At 39.6% G+C, this 25,492-nt stretch overlaps 1 protein-coding gene across 1 annotated transcript; it reads left to right on the forward strand.

Annotated features, from left to right (window-relative positions):
• Positions 1–1,288: 1,288 nt before the first annotated feature.
• Positions 1,289–23,413, forward strand: agt (angiotensinogen). The gene is made up of 5 exons (XM_031902888.1): positions 1,289–1,451; positions 16,226–17,037; positions 18,171–18,438; positions 19,338–19,482; positions 22,850–23,413. Exons 2-5 carry the CDS (start codon positions 16,254–16,256, stop codon positions 23,045–23,047), a joined length of 1,395 nt encoding a protein of 464 aa, XP_031758748.1. The 5' UTR covers positions 1,289–1,451; positions 16,226–16,253; the 3' UTR covers positions 23,048–23,413.
• Positions 23,414–25,492: the final 2,079 nt, after the last annotated feature.

A 25,492-nucleotide genomic window follows, 5' to 3' on the forward strand; every position in this document is an offset into this window, starting at 1 on the left:
TGAGTATTAGAGTATAACATGTAAATATAACCTTATAAAATCTGCTTATTGTTATTACTTGTGTTACATCTTTTGTTGTAACTTGTTTAATATAAATAAATGTAACGGGTATATGGGATACCTCTGCTGGTGTACTTCAGATCCGGATAAACTTGGGCGCCGGCGGTTCTTTAAAAGCAGATGAATGGTTTATTCAACAGATGATACAGACTTTTGAGGTGGTGCATGCTGACTTGGTACAATATCAAATCAGTTCAAATCAGTCAGCCTTGGTGAAAATATCCCCAGCGCTAGGCAAAGCTCACAGTGGTGTTTTACTTTAGGAATCTATATATTCCTGAGCCTCACTGCTTAAGCCCCTATACTGGCAGCATTGAAACCACAGGGTACTAACCCTTACTACACCACATCACTGCCTCCAGCAAGTATACAGACCAATGGAGGCTGACAACATGCTGGCTTCCCTTTTTATAAATAAGGGCTTTACTTCCAACTACAATACAGGCCCATGATATGATAATTAACTATGTAATTAATTTTCCGCCAAAAATGCAGGGACATGAAATAGTGTTTATTCATGTTTCTTAACTCACAGCATATGTGACATTTAAAGGACAAGGAAAGTGCAATAATAGTAATAAAATGAATTGTGAGCGCAATTTCAAAGTCCAAGGAGCGCTGATGCACAATTATCTGCCAAAGCACTCCAACCATTATGTGAGCACCAATAGCAACTAACCAACAAGGTTGCTACGGTGACGCGCAAACAAATTGCGCTTTAATAATAGTTTGTTCGCTGTGATTCGCTTCCAGGGGGTGTAATGGTTTTGGCACACATGCACTTACCTCGCCTGCGACAACTTAAAAGAACATGATGGCACTGAGTACGGAGATATAGCAATAAGTTTGAATGGGCACTACAGCAGATAGGAGTGCTTTTTGGCAGAATTATTTTAGCAACCACGTACATAAAGGGGCGATCTATTGAATAATGATAACTGTAATAAAAACCTTTCCTTGTCCTTTAATATACATCAGTAAAGAAAACATCTGTTGTTGGTATTGAAATTAATTTTTTTTTACTCTGTTTGAAATCGCAATAACAGTTTGCTTGATAAATACTGGAAAACACTGGCATAACTGTTTAAGTATAGTGGGGCATGTACTGTAAGTAAAGAGAATAAACAGTAAGGACACTGATTAACAGGGGGTGGGCATGTCGCTTTGTTTGCTCAATAGTAACTAAGATTACATAGATGATGATATGGCCGGTAACAAACAAAGTCATCACAGAACATTCTGGACAGGTACAAGAGCACAAAAATCTGAGTTAATGAATAACAACAAAAGTTATAACATTTTTAAACTAAATATTAGAAGCGAATGTGATTTTGGACACAGATTTCACAGACATTAAACCAGAGCAGACCTTCTATCAGAGCTTTCATCAGGTATTGTCTAAAAAATATTATTCTGTTATTTACTTGTAACACAGCTTTCACATTATATGTATGTATTATGTCTTTATGGTGCTCCTCATATACGCTAATAAATTAATAGGCATTGGACCTGTTACCCAGAATGTTCGGGACATGAGTTTTTCCAGATAAGGGGACTTTCTGTAATTTGGATCTCCATACTTTTATTTTAAACAATAAATATTGTTTTACCTCTAATAAGGATTAATTATATCTAAGGATCAAGTGGAAGGTTCTGTTTCTTAATTACAAAGAAAAAGGGAATATGTTATAAAATGGTAAATTATTGGACTATAATGGAATGGAAAAGTCTGTGGAAGATGACCTTCCCGTAATTCAGAGCTTTCTGGACAATGGGTTTCCTGGTAACGGATTCCATACCCACAGTACAGATAGGGGAATAAACAGTGCAGCCAATAAATAATAATTATATAGAAACTTAGAACATAACATGCTAAGAGAAAAACAATGATGGATGTCCCTATTGTCACCTAAATAATTTTAATAATAATTAAAGCTTATTTAATATTAAACTATTGTTAATAATTAACATTTTCAATGGTTAATATTTATTAGAGAAACCCGAGTTTTACTGTGTGTATATTCCCTATTTTGAATTAAATATTTGTAACTATTATATGCCTTTTAAGATAATGAAAAAAACATTGACATTTTTTTAAATTAAAAGCAAAGGTGTCTAAGTTATAAACCATGATACATGTACAGATCTTTTCAGTGAGATAATGGACTTTTATTACTGTCTGATGTTAAGGACAAAAGATTAGGGATCTAACTCAAACGTTGATCAGGAAAGACCTTTGAGCATGTGCCTTTGTAAAGATATATGTATTTAGCTGAGCAACTTGCTGAGTAGTTATACAATATTATGAAATGCAGCACAAAGCAATGTTATTGATGTGGGCCAGTCCCCAGGTTCTGCAGGCAAGTGGACCACTTAATCAAGCTTATCACCATTAAAATTACTTAAATGCATGGTTTCTCCTTTGATATAATGAACTGTTAGATAGTTTTACATTGCTATGGAATGCCACAATCTCATTGGTCAGATGGAAGATGTTGGATTGTGGAGTAAACAAATGGAGGACTGAAGCTCAGCACCTTAGAAAAACCCTTGGCACAATGTGCAGTTGAGTAGTTTTCCAAGTGCTGATGAATTTGGGGTAAACAAATAGTAGAATGAAGCTCAGCGCCTTTAAAAACCCCTGGGTACAGCTTTGGTTATATTTGTTCAGAACATATGGAATGCTGAAACCTGGTTAAGTAATTGGTGGGCTCTTGTAGGTGGAGGACTGATATTTTGTGAAAAAAAGTAATTCTTGACCTCCTCCTGGATGAGAGGATGAAAATGCTGTTGCAATCTTTGTTCAGATGAATAATATTTTGTAACATGAAATGTTATTTATTTCATAACTTACCACGTATTCAAGCGCCATCTGTCCCACCAAATGCAGTTCCGATTCTCGTGGAATCCATAGGGACACATACTTTCTCCTGTTAATAGTTATTTTCCTCCCATAAAAGATGTGTTGAGTGAACCTTAGCTGGGGAAGTTCGATGCATGAAATAAATACTTTTTAAACCAAAGTAAGTATAAGGGCAAGGGCACAACCTGCTGCTCTCCACCTGTGTATTGTAGGCAGGTGGAGAGAAGTGGATCTACTTCTATAGGCTCCTGGGTTAGATGCATTCTACTATTTGTTTATTTCATGCATCGATCTTCCCCAGCTAAGGTTCACTCAACACATCTTTTATGGGAGGAAAATAACTATTAACAGGAGAAAGTATGTGTCCCTATGGATTCCACGAGAATCGGAACTGCATTGGTGGGACAGATGGTGCCTGAATACGTGGTAAGTTATGAAATAAATAACATGGTCTTTGAAGCAACTTGAAAAAAACAAACCAGGTGTTGCTGGTGTAAATTCAGTGTTAAAGAGCTAAAGAATATTTAATAAATACAACTAAGCCTGTAGAAGTGGATTGGCTTCTCGCCAGCGGCATACAAATGCTCTCATGTGTCAATAAGTCATTAACATGCAACAGTGTAATGGGGTGCACCAGGGTATATAATATAAGTAGTATATTAAGGCCAAGTTAACCTCTTAGGGTTAAACGTTGCTGCTATACTTTGAATAAACACGCAGGGGCTAAGCCCCGCTTGTATCACACTTGTTGTGTCAGTCAGTTTTCTGCTGAAGTTAACCCCTTAGCTCACTTAGATATCACTGAATTTCCACATCTATGTAACATGATTTCAGGAACAGATTTTATACTTACTTTACAGCTTATCACAGTTTTTCAGATGCTCCCATTTTCACCACTTCTATTAAAACAGTAGAGGCTTTTCCCACTGTCCAACTTGCTAAGACCCTCTTTGGTCAGTGGGTTATTTTGCTACACAGGTGTCTGGTCCAAGAGCAAACACATATCAAGGGGTATCAGCTTTGGCAGAATCCAAGGACCTACCTAGCCCTGCCCTGGCAATGTATCCCTGACTAGCTGATCTTCCTTCTCAGTGGAACCTCAACTGCTAATCTACCTGGCCTACTCCTATCTACTCCATGGAATCTGGCCTGATGTAAAATCTGTTGTGATTCTGCTACAGGCACATTATAAATAGTTACCATTTGCACCAAATAGGAATTTCAGTGTAAGTTAAATGCCAAAACTTCATAAATATTTGAGTGATATTATGCAGAATGTTACACTTTTTGGGGGGGTACAAAACTAGTCCTCTAAATTTTATTTTCCCCAACAAGGAGTAAAGCACTTAGGGGGCAAAGTAATAAAAGTTGCAACGTTTGCAGCATTATTTGTAACCCATAGCAATAAATCAGTATGACCAAATATAATACCTAGTCATTGGTTGCTATTGGTTATTGGACCTGGAATAAACTTTGCACTTTTTATGACATTTCTCCAATAATCATCAAAATATGATCGTACCCTCCAATAGTGGGAGTACTTACACCACTGTTTAGATCCAAACGACCAGTTTACTATAGCATCTTTTTCTGAATATCTGTACTAACCTTTTATTGTTTCCGTGCTTGTATGCTCCATTTTTTACAATTAGCTACAGGAGTGCTTTGACAAAATGTGTTGTATCTACATTTGTATATCCCTCTTTATGTGTATTTAGGGTTGACACCTTTGCCACTCAGACAAAAAGGCATGGGTGATGACATCAGAGGCGTGGGTCGCTGACGTCATCACACAAACTGGCAAGATCATCACCTGATGTATCGTGTGATAACGTCGGATGCAATTCCTAGGGTTTCTGCCAAGTTTTCAGGATTTAAAAAAAAAAAACCAGGCAGAAGGTTTTGATCCGGACAGCCCCTTAAAAAACTGAGCTGTCTGGGTCAAAACTGAACAGGTGGTAACCCTATGTGTATTTACAAAATGCTTTATTTAAGGCATTAAAATATTTTAGTTTTTTTTTTAATATTCCACTCTTTTTATCCTCCCTCATTTTTGGGGAGGCACTTTGCTATGTAGAGGAATCATCAAGTTTAAAGGACATGTAAACCCCACACACAAAAATTTAATCAGTGAACAGCCTCTTTGAAATCTTTCAATACCTGCCACACTGGTTGTCCAGAGGTTAATAGTAAGTCTGCAACATCCCCTTAATCACTTAGATTTCTTTCTCCTCCTGTAACCCACTCGGCCCCTTCCCTCAGGAATTTGCTTTGGCTGTTGGCTTGTGGGCATGCTCAGTTGTTCTAAGCTCAGATTACTAAACACACCCCCCAGTCTAGCAGCGAGTGAAGAGATGGCATTGCTGGTTCCCATAGAAACTCAGCTCTAGCTGTCTGCTTGTTTTTTTCTCCTGAGCTCAGCTTTACCATTACAGTGCTCAAACAAAGCAGAACTTTTATCAGAGACAGTTGTGCCTGTGTTAGCCTGTATTCTTCGTGAAATGTTTGCTGAATAAGGGTCTGTGTGTGTGTATGCTACTTGCAGATTTTAATGTAACTGATTATGTATCAGAGATAAAATGGCCACTGGGTGAAAGCAGCTATTTGCTTTAGGAAAATGTGATGGTTCTACCAAGGGGATATATGCAGTACAAATAATGCCATTTGGGTGGGGGAGACATGCCCAACTGATATACATTGTAGACAAATGTAGGCTTTACATGTCCTTTAAAGGAAAAAGAAAGGTAAAGTTACTTGGGGGTGCCAAAATGTTAGGCACCCCCAAGTGACTTTAACCGCCTACCTTTTACCCCGGGCTGGTGCTGCTGTCAGGAGAAAACAGCACCAGCCCGGGGTAGCTGCTGGCGCTTCCTCCTTCCGGCTTCGCTGCGCGCGCATGCGCAGTAGAGTGAAAAGCCGAACTTAAACATTTAAGTCGGCTTTTTCGCTCTACTGTGCATGCCCGGCCACCGGCAGTTTAGGAAGTGGAAGGCGGAAGGAGGAAGTGCTGCGCTCCAGGTGCCCCGGGCTGGTGCTATTTTCTCCTAACAGGGGCACCAGCCCGGGGTACAAGGTAAGCGGTTAAAGTCACTTGGGGGTGCTTAACATTTTGGCACCCCCAAGTGACTTTGCCTTTCCTTCCCCTTTAAGGCCCGGATGCAGAAGCATAATTTTTGGGGTTATTGTATAAGGGTCAGTATAGTGGTACAAGAATATTCACCATCAGTAAAGAGAGACTGAAGATATTGTGCCAAAGTTTGGCTCCCTGCATTGATAGGATTTTTAATGTTGGCAGAGATCTGCTGCTGAGGATACAGAGCAATGTCAATGTCAATTTAAAAAAACAAACAAAAAAAACATTTGCAGTTGTTTACAAGGATATCAGTTGTAGATAGCAGGATGTGTGCCTCTGATTGGTGAAAATAGCAGGAAGTGTATGTATGTATGTATGTATAACTTTATTTATAAAGCGCCACAAGGGTACGCAGCGCTGTACAGTCTTACAGAATACAAAATTACACACAGGGAGGACGAGTGATATAATAAATAAATACAATAAATACATATATGTATATATATATATAAGTGCCATGTGGTATGAGACACAGTAGGAAGGAGGTCCCTGCCCCGTAGAGCTTACAATCTGAGTGGTTGGGTAACATACAGGCACAAACTGGAAGGTAAGAGTGCATCAGGTATGGGCATTTGCCCTTAAGCGCAGGACTGGGCAAAATAATGTCTTAGTGCTCCAGAAGGTAACAGCTGAGTTTTTTCTTAAAGAGAGTTAGTGAGTGTTCCCTACGGAGAGATTCAGGGATAGAGTTCCAGAGGTAAGGAGCAGCGAGATAGAAAGGTTTAAGACGAGAGAGCGCAGTGGGTGTGGATGGTGTAAAGAGACGGAGGCTCTGAGAGGAGCGGAGGAGACGACCAGGAACATGTAGGGCAGTGATCCCCAACCAGTGGCTCAGGGGCAACATGTTGCTCACCAACCCCTTGGATGTTGCTCTCAGTGCCCAGAAACCAGGGAGTTATTTTTGAATTCCTGACTTGGGGGCAAGTTTTGGTTGAATAAAAACAAGATTTCCTACCAAATAAAGCCTCTGTAAGCAGATAGGGTGCATAGAGACTGCCTAATAGCCAATCTTAGCCCTTATTTGGCTCCTCCATGAACTTTTATGGTGCTTGTGTTGCTCCCCAAGTCTTTTTACATTTGACTGTGGCTCACGAGTAAGAAAGGTTGGGGATCCCTGATGTAGGGAGACCAGTGAAGAAATGTAGTGAGGAGCAGAGGAGTGAAGGGCTTTGAATGTCAGCAGAAGGATTTTGTAAGCTATCCTTTGCTTGACAGGCAGCCATGCTAGAGAGCTTAATTGAGGCTGAGCAGGATCCCTCTTAGGAGAGAGCAGGAGGATCCTGGCAGCAGAGTTTAAGATTGATTGCAGGGGAGAGAGGTGGGAGTCTGGGAGGCCGGTTAGTAGGAGATTGCAGTAATCTAAGCGGGAAAGGATAAGGGCATAGATTAGTGTTTTAGCTGTTGCTTGTGAAAGAAAGGGGCGTATCTTGGCAATATTGCGGAGGGAAAAGCGGCAGGTTTTGGCAGTGTTATTAATATGGTTAGAGAAGGAGAGAGACTGGTCAAAGATAACCCCAAGGCAGCGTGTGCCTCTGATTGGTGAAAATAGCAGGAAGTATGCCTCTGATTGGTGAAGATAGCAGAAAGTATGCCTCTGATTGGTGAAGATAGCAGAAAGTATGCCTCTGATTGGTGAAGATAGCAGAAAGTATGCCTCTGATTTGTGAAGATAGCAGGAAGTATGCCTCTGATTTGTGAAGATAGCAGGAAGTATGCCTCTGATTGATTGGTAAAGATAGCAGGAAGTATGCCTCTGATTGATGAAGATAGCAGGGGAGTAACTACAGAGAAAGCAGACACTGCAGTTGCAGGGTGGCCTGGGAGTGTAAAGGGCACCAAAAGGCCCTAAATAATGAGCATCTTAAATATATATTGGTAGAATAAGACACTTACAAATGTTTTGAAACCTTAAACTGAACTTGCTGTGGGGCCCAGTAACATCTAGTTACGCCACTGGCAGGTAGTGTCCCTCTGATTGGTGTAGATAGCAGGATGTGCTGTTGATCAACAAACCCTGTCAAGGTTGCAGCTCCATTTCAGATGTTTTCCCTACAGTGTGAGTTAAGTGCCATTCCAGGAACATGTAACATGTTCCCGTGCAATGTAAAAACCCTGCTTTTTTATGCTGATGCCTTGACAAACACCCACCTACTCAGTCTCAAGTCCATTGTGCAAAATGATGGCAGTTATACACCAAGCTTACTGATTTATGAGTAATTTAAAATGTTAACAAAACAGCAGGCCAAAACCAGTTCTATCAGTACAATATTTCCTCTGCAGCACCCCTCTTCCTGTGTTTTTAATGGCTTTGCACTATTATACATCTTTCAACAGTATTTTCATGGACAGGTGCTTCTATTGTGATTTTTTTAGCATGAGCACATACTGCTAAAAGCTCTCTCACCTGTACACAGCTGCTCTAATATATTTGTGCAATTTACAGCCTTGGCAATGCATCACTTTAAGGAAAAAAAAACCCTAAAATGAATATGGCTAAAAATAAAAATTTTTATATAGTACTTACTGCATCAGCCTACAGTTTCAGCATCTTAATAGCAGCAATCATCTAGGATTCAAACTTGTCACATGGGCTCCCCATCATGGAAAGTGTCTGCGACACTGACATACTCAGTGCACTCTGAGCAGCAGTTCAGAAGCTGAGCATGGGGGTCGCCACAAATTACCACGCAGAAAATGAGGTTGTCCTATCATACTGCTAGCTAATACTACAGCACTGATTATTAAATTTAGATGCTAATTGCACTGGTTTCTGAGCTGCCATCTAGTAATTATCTGTATTAGTCAGTCTTATATTGTGACGTTTATGTTTTACATGTGTAGGGATCCCCATAATTGGCCCTTAGGTGGGTTCCCATTTAGACAGGCACTAGAGGGTGACCCTGTGGGATTTGGAGACCTAAGGTGGTCCTGTAGGTTACGGCTTAGAGGGAGTTTCCCTGCAGTTCAGACAGCAGCCACTGGGTGGTGTGTTGGGATGTAAAAGGGGATGACTCCCATGTTCAGCAGGTTTTAGTCCTGAAACCTCGCTCTGTAAAGAGGTATACAACAGGCTGGAGTTTTAGGCAGTAGTCCTTTAATAGATCACTCTAGGAGTGACAGGCAGAGATAGCAAAAACAGACATAGCCCCACCAGAGATAGCCCCACAAGGAGTAAGAGGGGTTAAGACCCCCAGAAATTCATGGCTGGAGTTCAGGGCATGTAGTGACTAGTTAGGTGGCCACCAGGGAGATTCCTAATTGAAGGGTACTTAGGTGAGAGTACCAGGGAGAGCCCTGAGAGAGGGTCTCCTGGTGAGAGTACCAGGGGGAGCTCCTACATAGGATCACCTGGCGGGAGTACCATGGGTAGCCCTAAGAGAGAGATTCTCTAAGAGAGAAGTAAAGGAGAAATGTGACCTGAGCTGTTTATGTAACATACCCTGGAAGTCCTGCCTGCTTTCAGTAAAGCAAGTTCAGCTGCCTGGTAAGCAGCTACCCCAGGGAGGCGCAAGGTATCGGGAGTTGCAGGGAGTCCCTGTCCAAGGAGGACACTACCCTGGGTGGAGGCACGCCATTCAGTAATATTGTACCTGTTCCCCCATAGTAAGCGGGGACTCAGGGCTCCTATAGTGCCAAAAGTAAGCCATTGGATGGCACAAGTAGCAGCACCATCTTAAGTGGGCTACACATATACAGTATATTGTGCGTCAGTCCCTAAGCTCAGTAACTGACAGCAGCACAGAGCATGTGCAGTGAATTAGCAGAAAAGAAGATGGGGAGCTACTGGGGCATCTTTGGAGGCACAGATCTTCCCTGCTAAAGGGCTATGGTTGCCTTGGGCTGGTACAGAAACCCAAAACATAATGTACAACGTTTTTGCCCTATTTTTTTAAAGTAGCTTTATTTCTCCTTCAAGGAGCAATATAATGCATCCTACAGGTCGGATGTTGTTGCATGGGCTAAAATATAATGAAAGTGATAGTGAAAGTGATGAGAGGTGAGGTAGAACTAGTGTTCATGGCAATATGAGAATCAAGTTCCATTTCTATGGATTCTGAAATAGAATTTAGTTTGGTCCAGAAGCTACTGAGCCTTCAGACCAAGTTTAAATGCGGGATTAGTGTGTATTTTTCCTCTGAAAATACTGTGTTAAAGTCACCCATTAGAATCAGTGGAAAGTAAGGTAATTCAGCAATATGTGTCATGATATGTGTTAGTAGACTTTCTTTAAATGGAGGGGGGACATAAAGATTAACGAGAAAATACGGTTTACAAAATAATGCACGATATTCAGTTATATATCTGCCTTCTTTGTCACTGATAATTCTGTGTATTGTTAATCACAAGATTTTGCTGTGAGTATAGAGACACCCCTGGCATAACTAGAGTAGGTTGAATGATGAGCAGAAGCAGAAGATGACAGATGCAGTAGTTATTATTGAAGCTCCTATTTGTTAGGGTAGTGTTAGTCCGTGAGTTGTCTGTCCTAATACTTGTGGTAAACAGAAATGTCATCTTTATCATGCAAATAGAAACTGGGTCATCCAAATGGGCAAGGGGATCCCAGCCAGCAGAAAGGAAAGGCAGCAATGGAATAAAATCAAATAACCCACCCAACCTACTTGCGAAACCCAACTTGAGCAAGTTGTTCTCCCGAATTGTGAACAATAATTGGTCTCTGTATTAAGAGGGGGTGGAATCAGAGGTCTGTTAGATCAGTCTTCTGATTCTAACCTGTTATCCTTAAAGGAACAGTTCAGCGTAAAAAGGAAACTGGGTAAAATGGATAGACTGCACAAAAAAAAATATTTCTAATATAGTTAGACAAAAATGTAATCTATAAAGGCTGGAATGGACAGATGTCTAACATAATAGCCAGAACTCTACTTCCTGCTTTCAGCTCTGTAATCTCTTAAACTGGCCATACACGCACAGATGATATTGTACGAAATCTTGTTTCATACGATATTCGGTGCTTGTATGGTGGTTCAACAAGGCGGCCAATAAAGCAAAAGGCTGCGGATATCAGGTGGCTTGTCGATCGGGTGGGTTAAAAGATTTTGATCGGGCGCCCGAGCAAAATCTACGATGAATTGGCAGAAGGAGTTTCTATTGTTTCTACCTCCCTATCTGGCGATTCAGCCCTGAATGTCAGTGGAGGGTGGGAAAGGTAGAAAATTGCTACGTGTGTGGCCACCTTTAGTTAGTGACTTTAGGGGCGATCCACATAGGACATAACTGTTCAGTTAGTTTGTGAGCACACAGGTCAGATTCAAATGCAAACTAACTGCACAGTTATGTCCCATATGCCCCCCCCTTCCCTCAAGTCACTGATTGGTTACTGACTGCTAACAGCTTAGAGATCTGTAAGGAGGAAGTAGAGTTCTGCCCATTATATTAGACATCTGCTTACTCCAGCCTTTATAGATTACATTTTTGCCTCACTAACTATATTGAAAACATTTTTATTTTGTGCAGTCTATCTATTTTGCCCATTTTAATTTTTACGCTGAACTGCTCCTTTAAGGTGGTCATAACACTGTGTGTGGCGAGCAGCTCCTTCCACAGAGTAGTAGTATAGGGTTAGTAAGGATCCATATATTACTCAGTTTAGTGATGGTCTTTGCCGCGGGGATCTCAGTAGTTGTGGTACCTGTTGATCCAGTGAGACATACTCAATCCAAGTGTGTGCCTCTTCAGGTGTTGCAAAGAAATGGGTGCGGTCATTTGCCTTTACCTGGAGTCGAGCCGGGAAAACCATTGAATAGGGTATATGTTGCCTGCGTAAGGTGGCCTTAAAGTAAAACTATACCCCCAGAAAACTTATTTGGTGGGAATAACCTGAGCCACCATTGTTCAATTGTTCATTTGTTTCTCTTCAGACCTTTCTGGAAGGCCAATGATGCATACATTATTTGTGGATGGTTTTCAATGTCATCTGTGCGTGCTTCCAGGGCCGCTAATTTGCGGGCAGTATTCTCACTTTAGACTGGAAAAGGATTTACTAAGTCATCTAGGTCAGAGACCTTATTTTCCACCTCAGCTGTACGGTTGTTATGCACGTCTGCCTTGTTTTACTAGGTTAAAGTCTAGTTTTAGTTCATCTAATTTGTTAAGTAACATAGTGTGGTTTTGCCCCAATAGGTGCATAATTTCTAATAGGGTCGGTTCATAAGGCATTATTCATATTACAGGCTGTATTGAGTTCTGTGGTCTGTGGTGCCGTGTCAGAAGCTCTGGCAAATTTACTGAAATGCTGATGTGCTTGCTGCCTGTGATGGCGTTGGGTTGGCACTTTGTTCTGGTGTTGAGCCGCTACCTTCATGCTGCTTCCTGCCTTTTGCGGGGTGCGGTGGAGATTCCAGTGGCCTTTCCCCATTCTGTTGTTTAGGGAAGGCGAGTCAACGCTTCTTAGGAAGGATTGCAGCTGTTGTAGAGTTGTTTAGTGGCAAGGTAAAAGCCACGGAATATCGGGTTATTTGACGGAACTGCTGCACCTACGTCATACTCATTTCGCATCCAGGCCATGCACTCCCCCCCCCCCTTTGAATTTTTTGGAGAAAAAAACATTAACACTTCTCTACCTATTGCTGGTCAGGGAAAAGACAGAGGCCTAATTTATCAACACAGACAAGCAGGAGGATTCAGTGAGGTTGTTAATAGATATAATGCAACAAACAGAGCACACAGGAGATCACACCTGCTGACAAGGAATAAGTCCTGAATGTGCTTCCAGCTGCCATGCTGGTTGCTTTGATATCTCTATGTATTAAATATTTACTTCAATGAACTGGCACCTAACGGACAATTTATTTTGAAAAACTGTGCCTACCTGGCTATTTTTTTTTAAATATTCTTTATTTTGATTTCAAGTAAAGCATTTGCAATAACATTTGGGTAAAAATAGCAAGAATTGTACAAGAATTGACAACAAGTTTCTTCTATATCATTAGGGTCATATGGTTTTACTTTCCTACCTGGCTATTTTAAAGGGGAACTGTCAACCTAAGAAATAATTCTAAATCATTTTCTATTAGGTCTATTAAGGCAAGATTTAAAAATCTTGTGTATGAGTCAAAATGGGCGACCTGATGCCCATTCATTCGCTACACAATTACAGACAGTGAGTAGAGAGGGGGAATCTGAGGAGTGCAGTTCCATATAGGAAGTGTAGAATGTTATAAATGAGACATAAAGGCAGGTAAGGCATTACATGACTAACAGCTGAGATTTTTTCTTGCCAAGGATCACTTTCCAGTTACTCAATATGAATAGGAAGTGATACTAGGCAGTGGAACTACAACAAGTATTGGTGTTTAGAATGTGTTGGTGTTTGGTGTTTAGAATGTTGAATCTATAATAGCTTTAACATATATTTTTGTTTGATTATTCATAGAGGGGTCAAATTATTATTTTTATAGTCAGACTTTTTCTTGCCATTCTCTGATTTTAAAGAAAATCAAAAAATAAAGCTGATTCTCATTAACATGCCTCTTTGACCACAGTTATTTCCTGTTTCTATGCTCTTCTCTTACTGAGCACATCTATAATCTAACTAACTCTTTCCCCACTTATATCACCAAAAACACTTACCCCTAAATGTAATAAAGTTTGCCCAGCAGTAGCAACCCAAATTAACCAAAAAGATGTTTACTTTTAAATAGGTGACCATTAAATGCTACCTGCTGATTGGTTGCCATAGGTGACTGCACCTTCGGATCTACTAAATGGCCTTGAACTTAAGCAAAATGAGAGCACTATTACACAGTATGGAGGTATGCCTTTCCCTGGTCAGAGTATTGTATTTCGACTTTCCTTGTCCTATAAGGTGCAAAGCTTAGGCTGATGCCACATGCGGTGTAGGGCTGATTTTTTCGGCAAGCGGAAAAACGCTTGCCGAAAAATCAGCCCTACGCCTGCTACTTGTGCCTGCACCCGAATGAATGGCATACGCTCGGGTGCAGGCACATGTAGCCGATATACGCATGAAAACACGAGAGAATGCAAAGTCTCGCGTTTTCATGCGTATATCGGCTACATGTGCCTGCATCCGAGCGTATCCCATTCATTCGGGTGCAGGCACAAGTAGGAGGCGTAGGGCTGAATTTTCGGCAAGCGTTTATCCGCTTGCCGAAAATTTCAGCCCTACGCCTCGTGTGGCATTAGCCTTACTACAATCAGCAGGTAGCATTTACTGAACACCTGTTTAAAATATAACATCTAATTGGTTATTACAGCACCTGGCTAAACTTTGTGCCTTTTATTACATATTCACGTTAGATGGGAAGGGACTGCCTTCCATGGGCGTCCGCAGAAAATTTTCCAAGGGGGGGCAAGTAAGCTAGCATCATCCTGCAACAGACAAATATATATATATATATTTTTTTTTTTGCAGGATGATACTAGGGGAGGCTAAAGATGGGCCGTACACAGTCCGACCTATAGCTAATGTGACACTTAGTGGATTCGCTGGCGTAAAAAGTTAACCTCCCAACTACCTCTTGCCGTTCCCACTGACTCCCAGGGATACTGTACAAAAGTGCGGGGGGTGCTTTTTTTTTTTACCCTAAAATGTTTAGTATGTAAAAGTATTCATACGCGCACTTCTGTGAGGGGATCTGCAAACATTTGTGTTTGTGATCAGTTAGCTTAAAGGGGTAGTTTGCATTCGAATTCACTTTTATTTTTAATGGTTTTTCAGTTATTTAGCTTTTTGTTCAGCAGCTCTCCATTTGGTATTTCAGCAGCTATCTGGTTGCTAGGGTCTTATTTACCCTAGCAAGCAGGTATTGGTTTAAACAAGAGATGGGAATATGAATAGTTAAGGGGCCTACTTGGAAAAATAAGTAATACAAAATTATAATAATAATAATAAAATTGTAGCCTCACAGAGCAATATTTTTTGGCCCCCATTTGAAATCTGTATAGAGGCAGAAGAGAAAGAGAAACACACAATGAGCTTTTTCAGAGGGAAAGAGTTAACTTACCCTCCATGTGTTAGGGTAGGGGATAGATTATAAATTATTATAGATGTCAGGTCAGGCAAAAAACAATTTAATGTCAGCTAGTGATTCTTTAGAACTGTATAGTACCTGTGTATAGTGCTTGTGTATAGTACCTGTGTATAGTACCTGTGTATAGTACCTGTGTATAGTGCCTGGGTATAGTACCTGTGGGATGAAAACTGCAGCAAAAGTTGAGAGTTGGTTCTCAGGTAAAGTTACAGCTGCAGATTCTTCTTTTCAGTCTTCATTTCTGTTTCCAGTTTGCAAAATCTCCCGATCCCTGTGTGCATCTGTGCTCTGATTGGTCAATTTTACTGTCTGTCAAGGGAGCTGTGCTCTGATTGGAGAATCCACAAGAAGAAAGATCTAATCGGAGCACAGCAAAACGGGCTTGCAAGCACATTCCAGGACAGTGCAGAAACGGAGTAAGGTTTTTTTTTTTTGGCTACTTTTCCAGGGGGGGGGCAAGTGCCCCCTCTTGCCCCCTTCTGTGGACGCCCATGCTGCCTTCCCTAATTAATGTCTTCTGTGCCTGCACAAATCCATGGAAAAAGTAAAACTTTACAGCCACACAAAATTACAGATAATTATTTTACAAACTATATCTATTTTTTTACAGATAACTATTTGGTTATAAGAAATCAGTATTTCTAAATTGCAGTTTCTAACAGCATTAGACTGCTCCACCAGGCCAAGATAAAGTGCTGTTGTGGGACTAGTTGGGCAGACCTGTGCCCAACTTGAATATGCTGGCTTGCAACCTGACCTGGACCCACTGGCCGCTATATGCTCATCCTGCTCCCACTACCCAACCCTACCCAACCTACCTGCACTTTTAACCTGAATCGGGTACCCATGAAACCGGAAGTGACATCTCCATTGTCCAGAAGTGATGATACTCAAGCAGCAGATCAACAGGGTCAGGGAAAAAATGTACCTTTTGACTTGGGTAGTTGTGGGGAATGCAAGCCTTCAATAGATCCAGGGCAGGGTGCCCGCGGGCCACCCGTGGGTACTTGCAGGTACCTGACCCAATGCAGGACATACTGATTATTTGGTAAGCAGGAGAGATGCCTTGTATGCCTGTGAGGAAAAAGAGTTTTAAAAGTCATCACCACTCTACAGCAGTAAATAGTAATTTCTTTTGTGGATTGTATTTTGCAGGTTTGGAGGAACAAATAAAAAAATCATCATGAACATTCAAAGAATTTGGCTATGTCTTACGGTTTGCATTGGTTACTCATTAAGCAACCGTGTATACATTCACCCATTCAATCTATTCGCCTATAACAAAAGTGAGTGCGAAAAAGTCGAAAAGCAAAATCACACAATAGAAGCATTATTCACTCCAGTCTCTATTGAAGTAAATATTAGTCCTGAAGAAGAAACATTGGGAAGCACAGTACAATCGAAGCTACTTGGGATTGTTGAAAGGCAAAGAGTGAGTATATTACCATCTCTTGTTAACGATGCTGGATTTCGGTCTTTTAATGGATGGAGAAAAACACACAAAGATGACTCCATCCTTATGTCTTTCACAAATCTCTTTGGATCGCTGGTTTCTTTTTACTTGGGTGCCTCAACTCACACTTCAGCTGATCTTCAGGCATTTTTAGGATTTGCTCACCAGTCAGGTGACCAAGACTGTGTCTCTAAAGTGGATGCTCTAAAAGTCATTTCAACACTCAAGCACATTGATAATCGACTCTTTTCTAAAGACAACAGTGTTGAATCACTGAAAATGACATGTCTGTTCGTATCCAAAGATGTTTCTCTATCTGAAACCTTTATTCAGAATTTGATTCCTTCAGCTGATAAATTTTATGTGAGGGGTGTAGATTTTACAAATTCTGCTAAAGCTGTGGAATTAATCAATGAATATCTGAACACTCGGTCAACAAAAAAGAGCACATATATATCAACACCGGTTGATGATTCTGTCAATATCCTTTTTACTAGCTACATCCATTTTAAAGGTAGGATAATTTTCAAGTTTCCTTATTTCCTATATAGAAACATAAACTGCATTTTTAAGGTTCTATGTTTTAAACATTTATAGTATTGAGAAACCCTGTAATGATTATATTTGAGCGGATCTATCCCACAGAACAATTTGTAAAACAGCAAATTCTTGAAATGCATTGAAGTCAAAGGATATTTTTTGCCATGGAAAATGCACTGGAGTCAATGGGCAGTCCTACAGTGACAAAAAAGCAAAATAACATCTTTATGATGCTGCTCATGAAGGAATGAGCTAGGGTGTAAATTAAATGGTGGGAATATTTGCTCTTTAGTAACCCATAGCAAACAATCATATGTTTACTTTTGTTGCTCTACCTGCAGCTGGTTTGCTATGATTTCTTGCTATGGGTTACTGCCCAGTGTTCTGGTAGGCAGAAGGGCATATCTCCCCCTTGTATTACCGCCACTAGTAAAATCAGTAACTTATCTCACTTATCACTTATATTACTTGTTTAGTTTAGGTTGACTTGGAGTCCACTAGAATGTGTTCCTTCTAATTCCTTCTCAGCTATGTGTGCACATTTAAGGGCTCTGGCACACGGGGAGATTAGTCGCCCGCGATAAATCTCCCTTGTCATGGGCGACTAATCTCCCTGAACTACCATCCCACCGTGAAAATGTAAGTCGCCGGTGGGATGGCACACGCTGCGCAGTCGATTTCGGCAAATCGCCAAAAATGCCTCACGAGGTGACTAAACTTCCTGTGTGCCAGACCCCTTAAAGTTGTGTGCATATTTTCAAAAACTGTGTGCTTAGGTCAAAATAAATGCAACATTTTGTGTTTCACACATAATTCCTTGTGTGCACCACAATATTATGTGCACACATGGGCACATATCTTAGAAGGAGCATTGGCAATAGATGCGACTAGGGGAATGAGTACCCTGCTGTCAACCAATTAATGGATTTGTCTATAGATTAATTTTGCTGGAAGAGAATATAAATATTCTGAACGCATTTCTGACCAAAGGAAGCTCATGATAGTTAGTCAACTGAAGATGTACTATAACTTCAAATATTACTAAACAGCTAGAATGTAATAACAGGGCTCTGCACTTTGGAAAATTAACTCTTATCTATTTTATAGGTACACTAAAAAATTCATATTTAATTCCGGAGCCTCAAGATTTTTGGATTGAGCCAGGCAAAAAAATTGCTACTCCCATGATTTCATTGTCTGGAATGTTCAACTACAAGCATGACATCAATATGAGTCAGTTAATAGTAAAGGTTCCACTTGGTGAAAATGATTTCATGCTATTGATTCAGCCAATAAATGGGAACACACTTGAAAATATGGAATCTTCCCTCTCTTGGGATACGTTTCTGAAATGGCTAGAGAACCTATCAAGCAGGTATGGCACTTTAAACTTGTTGCAGGTCTATTCTATCTGGGTTTATCACCTGGCACTAAAACAGAGACAATTATATTAATCATATGAGCTTTAGGAAAAATGAGATGTACAGGTCATGAATAACCAGAGCATAACCAGTGAAGTGAAAGACCTGTTTGGATGTAGAGATTTCCTAATCTGAAAAAAGAGGGAATCAGGATCAAAATATTCTAATTCCAGAATTATTCACTTGTACCTATACTTGAGCTAGTAGTTGCAGAATTTACTTACAGAACTATGATCTGCCCCTCAAAGGCAATTTATAGCAATAGTGTTTCTGTTTTTAGTGTTGCTTGTGGTCTGTTGCCTTATGCTTATGGTTTTAACTAAATAAGACATACCTGCAAGGCATTTGTTGTACTGGGTTGGCATTTTGAGCCGGAACCTGTTTGCCTATAATAATGGCAATCATGAAAGCAATACAGTCGTGTAACCAAAGGGGCTCCAATCGCACCTGGACCCTCACACCCCTTGTAGCCCACCAGAATGACAATAAAGAAATATTGTGGGTGGAATAGAAGGGGATTTTTCACTGGTGTGTGTCCAATGGGCATGAATCTGGAGGGGGGTTCCTGCGCCAGGTCTGGCCTACGCTAGCTAAACCACTAGAGCAATAGTCAGATTCCCCTGCCCTCCTAATAATTACGTTTTTTGCCCCTGAATGCTAAAAGAGAGAATGTCTGCACATTGTGTGTTTTTACAGGTTTAAAACTGGTTTATTGAAAGAATTCCATGATTTTCCTTTATATTATGTAGATTTTTTATTTGCAATGACCTGTGTTTAGTGTACATATTACATAAATACTTTCTCATTTTTTTCTCAAAGGATAATAATAAGATTTCTCCTTTTATCCCTATAGATACATTAATCTATCTTTGCCAAAGATGGAAATAGAAAGTTCTTATGATATTCAAGAAATTCTCAGCGACATGGAGTTACCTTATCTACTTGGAAAAAAAGCTGATTTAAGTAAAATAAGTAATGCAGAGCTCACAGTTGGAAAGGTAACACACTGTACTAGGAAACATACAGCATTCTAATTATTAGGCTTTACAAAATCCAGCATTTGGAGGACTCCTATGACTTCCTGTGGGTTTTGATTTGGTCAAATCATTATTGTTTGGCCAATTCTAATCCTGTCACTTAAAGTAATGGGATTTTATACTTTTATACTCTTGTTAAAACTTAAAGGAGAAAGAAAGGTAAAAACTAAGGAAGCTTTATTAGAAAGGTCTATGTAAATACAGCCATAAGCACTCACAGAAACGCTGCACTGACTTCTCTGTCAAAAGATTTGTTGTGTCTGTAATTCATGTGCCAGAGACACGCAGCTTTCTGCTCTCTCCCCTCTCCTGCTCCCCCCTCCCTCAAGAATGCTAAGAACTCACTCCCGCCCCCTTAGGAATGTGGATCTGAGCCAATCAGCAGGAAGCTGACTCATGGTCTTACTAACTGAGCATGTTCACTTTGTCTGGGTCTCAGTGCAGGAGTGAGGCATTATGGGAACTTTCTTTACACAGCTCAGCGTTTTTTCTTCCTGTTTGGCTTCTAATCATCTGAACAGGAGAAATATGGGGAGAATTAAGGGCACTATTGAGAGAACTGAAGGTATGCCTGCAGCTTGAGATTAACTCTTTATTAGCCTTTCCTTCTCCTTTAAATATGTTTGGATACAGTTTTGTATTTAGATGTACATATGTAGAGAATTTGGTATTGGCCTGAATCCACAAAATTCAGTGCATCCCTTCAGATTTCAGTTTTCACACATTATGGATAAAAACCCACATCTAAATTCTAAAGAGGAAATAATTGTGTGGCTGGAAACCTAGTGCAGAATGAAGGGTGTGAGTATTTTAAAGACCTGGGCAAATATTCTTGGCAGCTAATGGTCCTTAAGGAAGGAATAGGATAAATCTCAGTGATAATGTTATTGCTGTTTTAGTGGAATGGCAGAAAGGATGGAGAATATAAATAAATGTTTATATATATATATATATATATATATATATATAAATATTGAATTTTGCAGTTTGTCATAGATCTAAGCCATTTTTTCCCAATAAAGGCCTTTTAATTTTACATAAAGGATGGTACTGTTTCGACTATTGTAAAAAAAAAGTATATTGAATTGCCAACCGTCTGCTTGGGGCTTATAAGCATTTTTAACAAAAAAAAAATCACCAGCCCAATGGTACTTGGCTTAGGAACACCATACCACCATTGTTTTCCCTCTACTAAGTAGTTCTTGCATAAGCTTGGGCTAAAATGTACATGTAACTGTTCCTTACATAGGCTTGGGCTAGATGTACATGTAACTGTTCCTTACATAGGCTTGGGCTAGATGTACATGTAACTGTTCCTTACATAGGCTTGGGCTAGATGTACATGTAACTGTTCCTTACATAGGCTTGGGCTAGATGTACATGTAACTGTTCCTTACATAGGCTTGGGCTAGATGTACATGTAACTGTTCCTTACATAGGCTTGGGCTAGATGTACATGTAACTGTTCCTTACATAGGCTTGGGCTAGATGTACGTGCATCTAATCCTTAATGTACTGCACATGTGCTGAATTCAAAACAATTCAAAACAAAACGTCGAAAAATTCGCGAAACGGTGAAAATGTCGTGCGGCAAAAAAATTTTTTGCCCATGGCTATTATTTTGTCGCACGGCTATTCTTTTGTCACCCGTGGCTATTATTTAGTCGCACACCCGCGACTATTCTTTTTTGACACTGGCGACAATTTTTGGACATGCGATGAATATTTCCGCGAATCCATGCCTGGCGAAACATTTCGCCCATCACTAATAATAATAAATAGCACCTGCTTTTGAGGAAACATTATAATTTTTATAAATTCATTAGTGCACATTATTGAAAAATAGCAGGGGATTATTTTCTACACAGAAATGAACAAAGAACTAGGTACCACCCCGACCCTCACATATATTGAAAGAGTCGGACAAGTAGTAGTTTTCAACACTAATCAGCTGTGTTAAAATAAGGAGTTTAATTTAAAAGCTTTACAGATAACTGGTTATAGTACCACCACTTTGTTTGTCAACCAATAGATTCTTTCCTACAGTAGAATCTATGTTGTGAATGGATATTTTAATTTAGGTTCATTTATCAAACATATCTCTAGCACATGTGTCTTGACCTGTTTGTGCTTTATTTTTGGATGGAGAATATAATTGAGTTTAATGGAATAGTAGTAATGGCTAAGAAATGTAATGTGCTGAACTCCTGAACCTCCCAGATTAAAGGAGAAGGAAAGTCATTTTGGCATTTTATTGCCAATAGATTTGCCACATTAGAGCCACCTAGAATGCTTTCTCTGTAGCTGCCATTTTAGCTAGGTCATAGCTTCATAGCTTCCTGATTGCAGCTCTAGCAGTTATAGCTCAGATCACACATTCCTAAGAGTGGGGGGAGTGAGTTTTATGAATTCTTATGGGAGGGTAGAGCAGGAGAGGGAAGAGAGGAGAGAGCTGTGCAGACGATGGGAATGAAGGATTTTTGGGAGAGAGGTCAGATACCCTAAAACATGTTTACAAAAAAGGAGACAAAACATTCTGTGTTTCTTTTGATAGTGGACTCAGTGCCACTTTTCTGTGAGTGCTTATGGCTGTATTTATATAGCTTTATTTTCTGATAAAGCTTACTTAGTTTTTACCTTTCCTTCTCCTGTAAAGGGCATAGTACTAGATAAGCAAAGTATCCAGAGAAGTGCACTTGGCTTGTGGTAGATCTATAGATGTGATAACTGTCACAAATACATGCTAAGTAGAATGCTATTAGAAGAGACTAACTCATACAAAATATAGAAAAAGCTGCTATATACATGCTTCCTGGTCACCCTAAACAACCTGTTCACCTATGCTTTCAGAGAGGTAATCACTGCTTTTTGCATAGACTACCAGACACACTAAAGTGTGTTTCAATAAAGTAGAAAGGGGGTGTGCGCTGTTTCAGGGATTTCTTTCTTGCTTAAGTGCAAATATTGTATTGGTATTGGTATGCTTGGTACTTTACCTATGCTGTATTTACTGCAATGCAATGCAGATATAGCTGACCATTATAGCATCCTATTCACCTGTTTCAAGTAATTTGCTGGTTCATATGTTGCTCTATGCTAGCTACTTTACCTGCTCTACCACCTGTAATTCATCTATGCGCAGAGTAGTTGTAATGTTAGGTGATAGTTTACCTATAGGCAGCAACCACGCATTTTGCCATCAGACAAAAGTGTTTGTAAATGTGTAAATAAAACCAAAATGTAATTTACTGTATAACATTTTTTTTATTTTATAACTAAATAATTTCTTCTAAGAGTTGACTAATATTTTGTTCTGCCATTGTTCCAGGTTATTAATAAAGTTCATTTTGAGCTAAAAGAAAGTGGTGAAGATGCAAATAAAGCACCAGATATCCCATTGAATAAAAAAGACCAAGAGCCACTGGAGATTAAATTCCAGAAGCCGTTCCTATTTGTTGTTTTTGAAGGCAAGACAAAGGCATTGCTTTTCATTGGAAGAGTAAAAAGTCCTCTTAACATAATGTAACAATTTGATTTTCTAGAAAAATGAACTGCAAACATTGCTTTTAATTAATAATTCCAAGTATTCTTTATATATATATAGCATTTACTCTAACTTAATGCTCACTTTAATATACTATTGTACACCTTGATGGAATAAGCTAAACATACATTAAGTGAGACATAATTTAATACAATTAAATATTGTAGTAAATACTTAATGAACTAAAACATATTACACCTACATCTACATCTTGCACTTTACTGTTCCACTGATGATGTTGAACTCCTAATTAATGGATATTGCATCAGTCATGCTTTGGATAATAACAGTTTTTAGTATTAATAAATACTGTTAACAAAATAAAAATGATTTACATATACCTAAAAATTGTGCACCAATTTGCTGTTTCTTGTGATTATGCATGGGACTGTATATCCTTTTAAATTATGAAACTTTTTTTTGTAGTAAAAAATGCTGTGCTTCCATGTTTTCTCTATGGTCAAAAGTACCAGAACACCTGTTTTTCCAACATCACATTCCAAAACCAAGAGCATTAATTTGAAGTTGGTCTTTTCTCTACTGCTGTATCTTTCTTTACTTTCTTTACTGGATCAACTAGTAGTTAGGCAGGTTAGATATAGGCATTATGGTTGAACGTGATGGACGTATGTCTTTTTTCAACCCAACTTACTATGTTACTATGTATCAGCCTCAGTAATCTGGGAAGGCTTTGTACTAGATGTTGGAACATTGTTGGTGGAAGTGAGGTTGGGCACAGGTATTGGTCTATCAAGCCTGCCTCACAGCAACATTTCAACTCAACCCATGTATGTCCAATTGCATTAACTCTGTGCAAGCCAGTTAAGTTCTTCTGTTGTCATCTCAGCAAGTTATTTTGTATGGACCTCACTTCTTGGGCTAAAATAGGATAAAACCTTCCCCCCAAACTGCTGCCACAAAGTGGAAAGCACAGAATTGTCAAGAATATTATTGTACTTTGTAGCCTTAAGGTTTGATTTCAATGGCCCTAGCCCAAAACATGGAAAACAGCCCAGACCATTATTTCTCCTCAACCAGCAGGTAGCCTTTTTTGGGCATCTAAGCCAAAAATGTTCATCTAAGACTCTGTCTGTCTGTCTTCTCTCCTAATGGTTCACAGTAGTGGTCAAATTACCATCATGGAGTCAGGAAGGAATTTTTCCCCCTCTGAGGCAAATTGGGGAGATTTTTTTTTTTTGCCTTCCTCTGGATCAGCTAGCAGTTAGGCAGTTTTTTATAGACACAAAAGTTTGAACTTGATGGACATGTGTCTTTTTTTAACCTAAGTTACTATGTATTACTAACCTAGTTACATAGTTACATAGTTACATAGGGTTGAAAAAAGACCAGTGTCCATCAAGTTCAACCCATCCAAGTAAACCCAGCACACCTAACCCACACCTACCAATCTATACACTCACATACATAAACTATAAATACAACCACTAGTACTAACTGTAGATATTAGTATCACAATAGCCTTGGATATTCTGATTGATCAAGAACTCATCCAGGCCCCTCTTAAAGGCATTAACAGAATCTGCCATTACCACATCACTAGGAAGGGCATTCCATAACCTCACTGCCCTCACCGTGAAAAACCACCTACGCTGCTTCAAATGGAAGCTCTGTTCCTCTAATCTAAAGGGGTGACCTCTGGTGCGTTGATTGTTTTTATGGGAAAAAAGAACATCCCCCAAAGGCCTGGATCACTACCATCCAGAACCTGAGTACAATATTTACAAACACAATGGTTATAGCACTAACATTCATCACTAACACCCCATAACTCCTTTTTTTTTTTTTTTTAAAAGGTTTTTATTTTACATTTTACAGAAAATATATTATTAACACTGGTGCATAATGCCTGTTATCAGCAATGAAAACTTGATGAATTTTTGAATGAATTTTTTTTTATAGCAAATATTATTAGATTTAAATATGGGCAGCTGGCCACCACAACATAGGATAAGCCTGGGCCCTTCAGTTGGCAGGTATGAACCTTTGCTTCTGCACAATATGGTTCTACTGATGCTTTTTCCAGTCAGTTCATAGTTTATAGATTAAAACATAATTTCCAGGAAAAGTGACCCCATCTTCTCGGTCACAATGGAAGATCTGAAGTACTTTCTTATATACTTTGTTAATTTATTTCAAGGAGAATTAAACCCTAATAATTAATATGGCTAGACATGCCATAAACATCTTTATAATAGTAATGATCCAGTCCTTTAAAGTTGTCACAGGGGTCACCATACTGGACGCTTCTCTTAGAAGTGTCTGCGACGCTCACATGCTCAGTGTGCTTGAGCAGCTGTTGAGAAGCTGAGCTTAGGGGTCATTGTGACATTTATATTCTATATATACAGTATATTGTGCGTGGGTCCCTAAACTCAGTAACTGATAGCAGCACAGAGCATGTGCAGT

This window comes from Xenopus tropicalis, chromosome 5 (assembly GCF_000004195.4).
Source record: "Xenopus tropicalis strain Nigerian chromosome 5, UCB_Xtro_10.0, whole genome shotgun sequence".
Lineage (NCBI taxonomy): Eukaryota > Metazoa > Chordata > Amphibia > Anura > Pipidae > Xenopus > Xenopus tropicalis.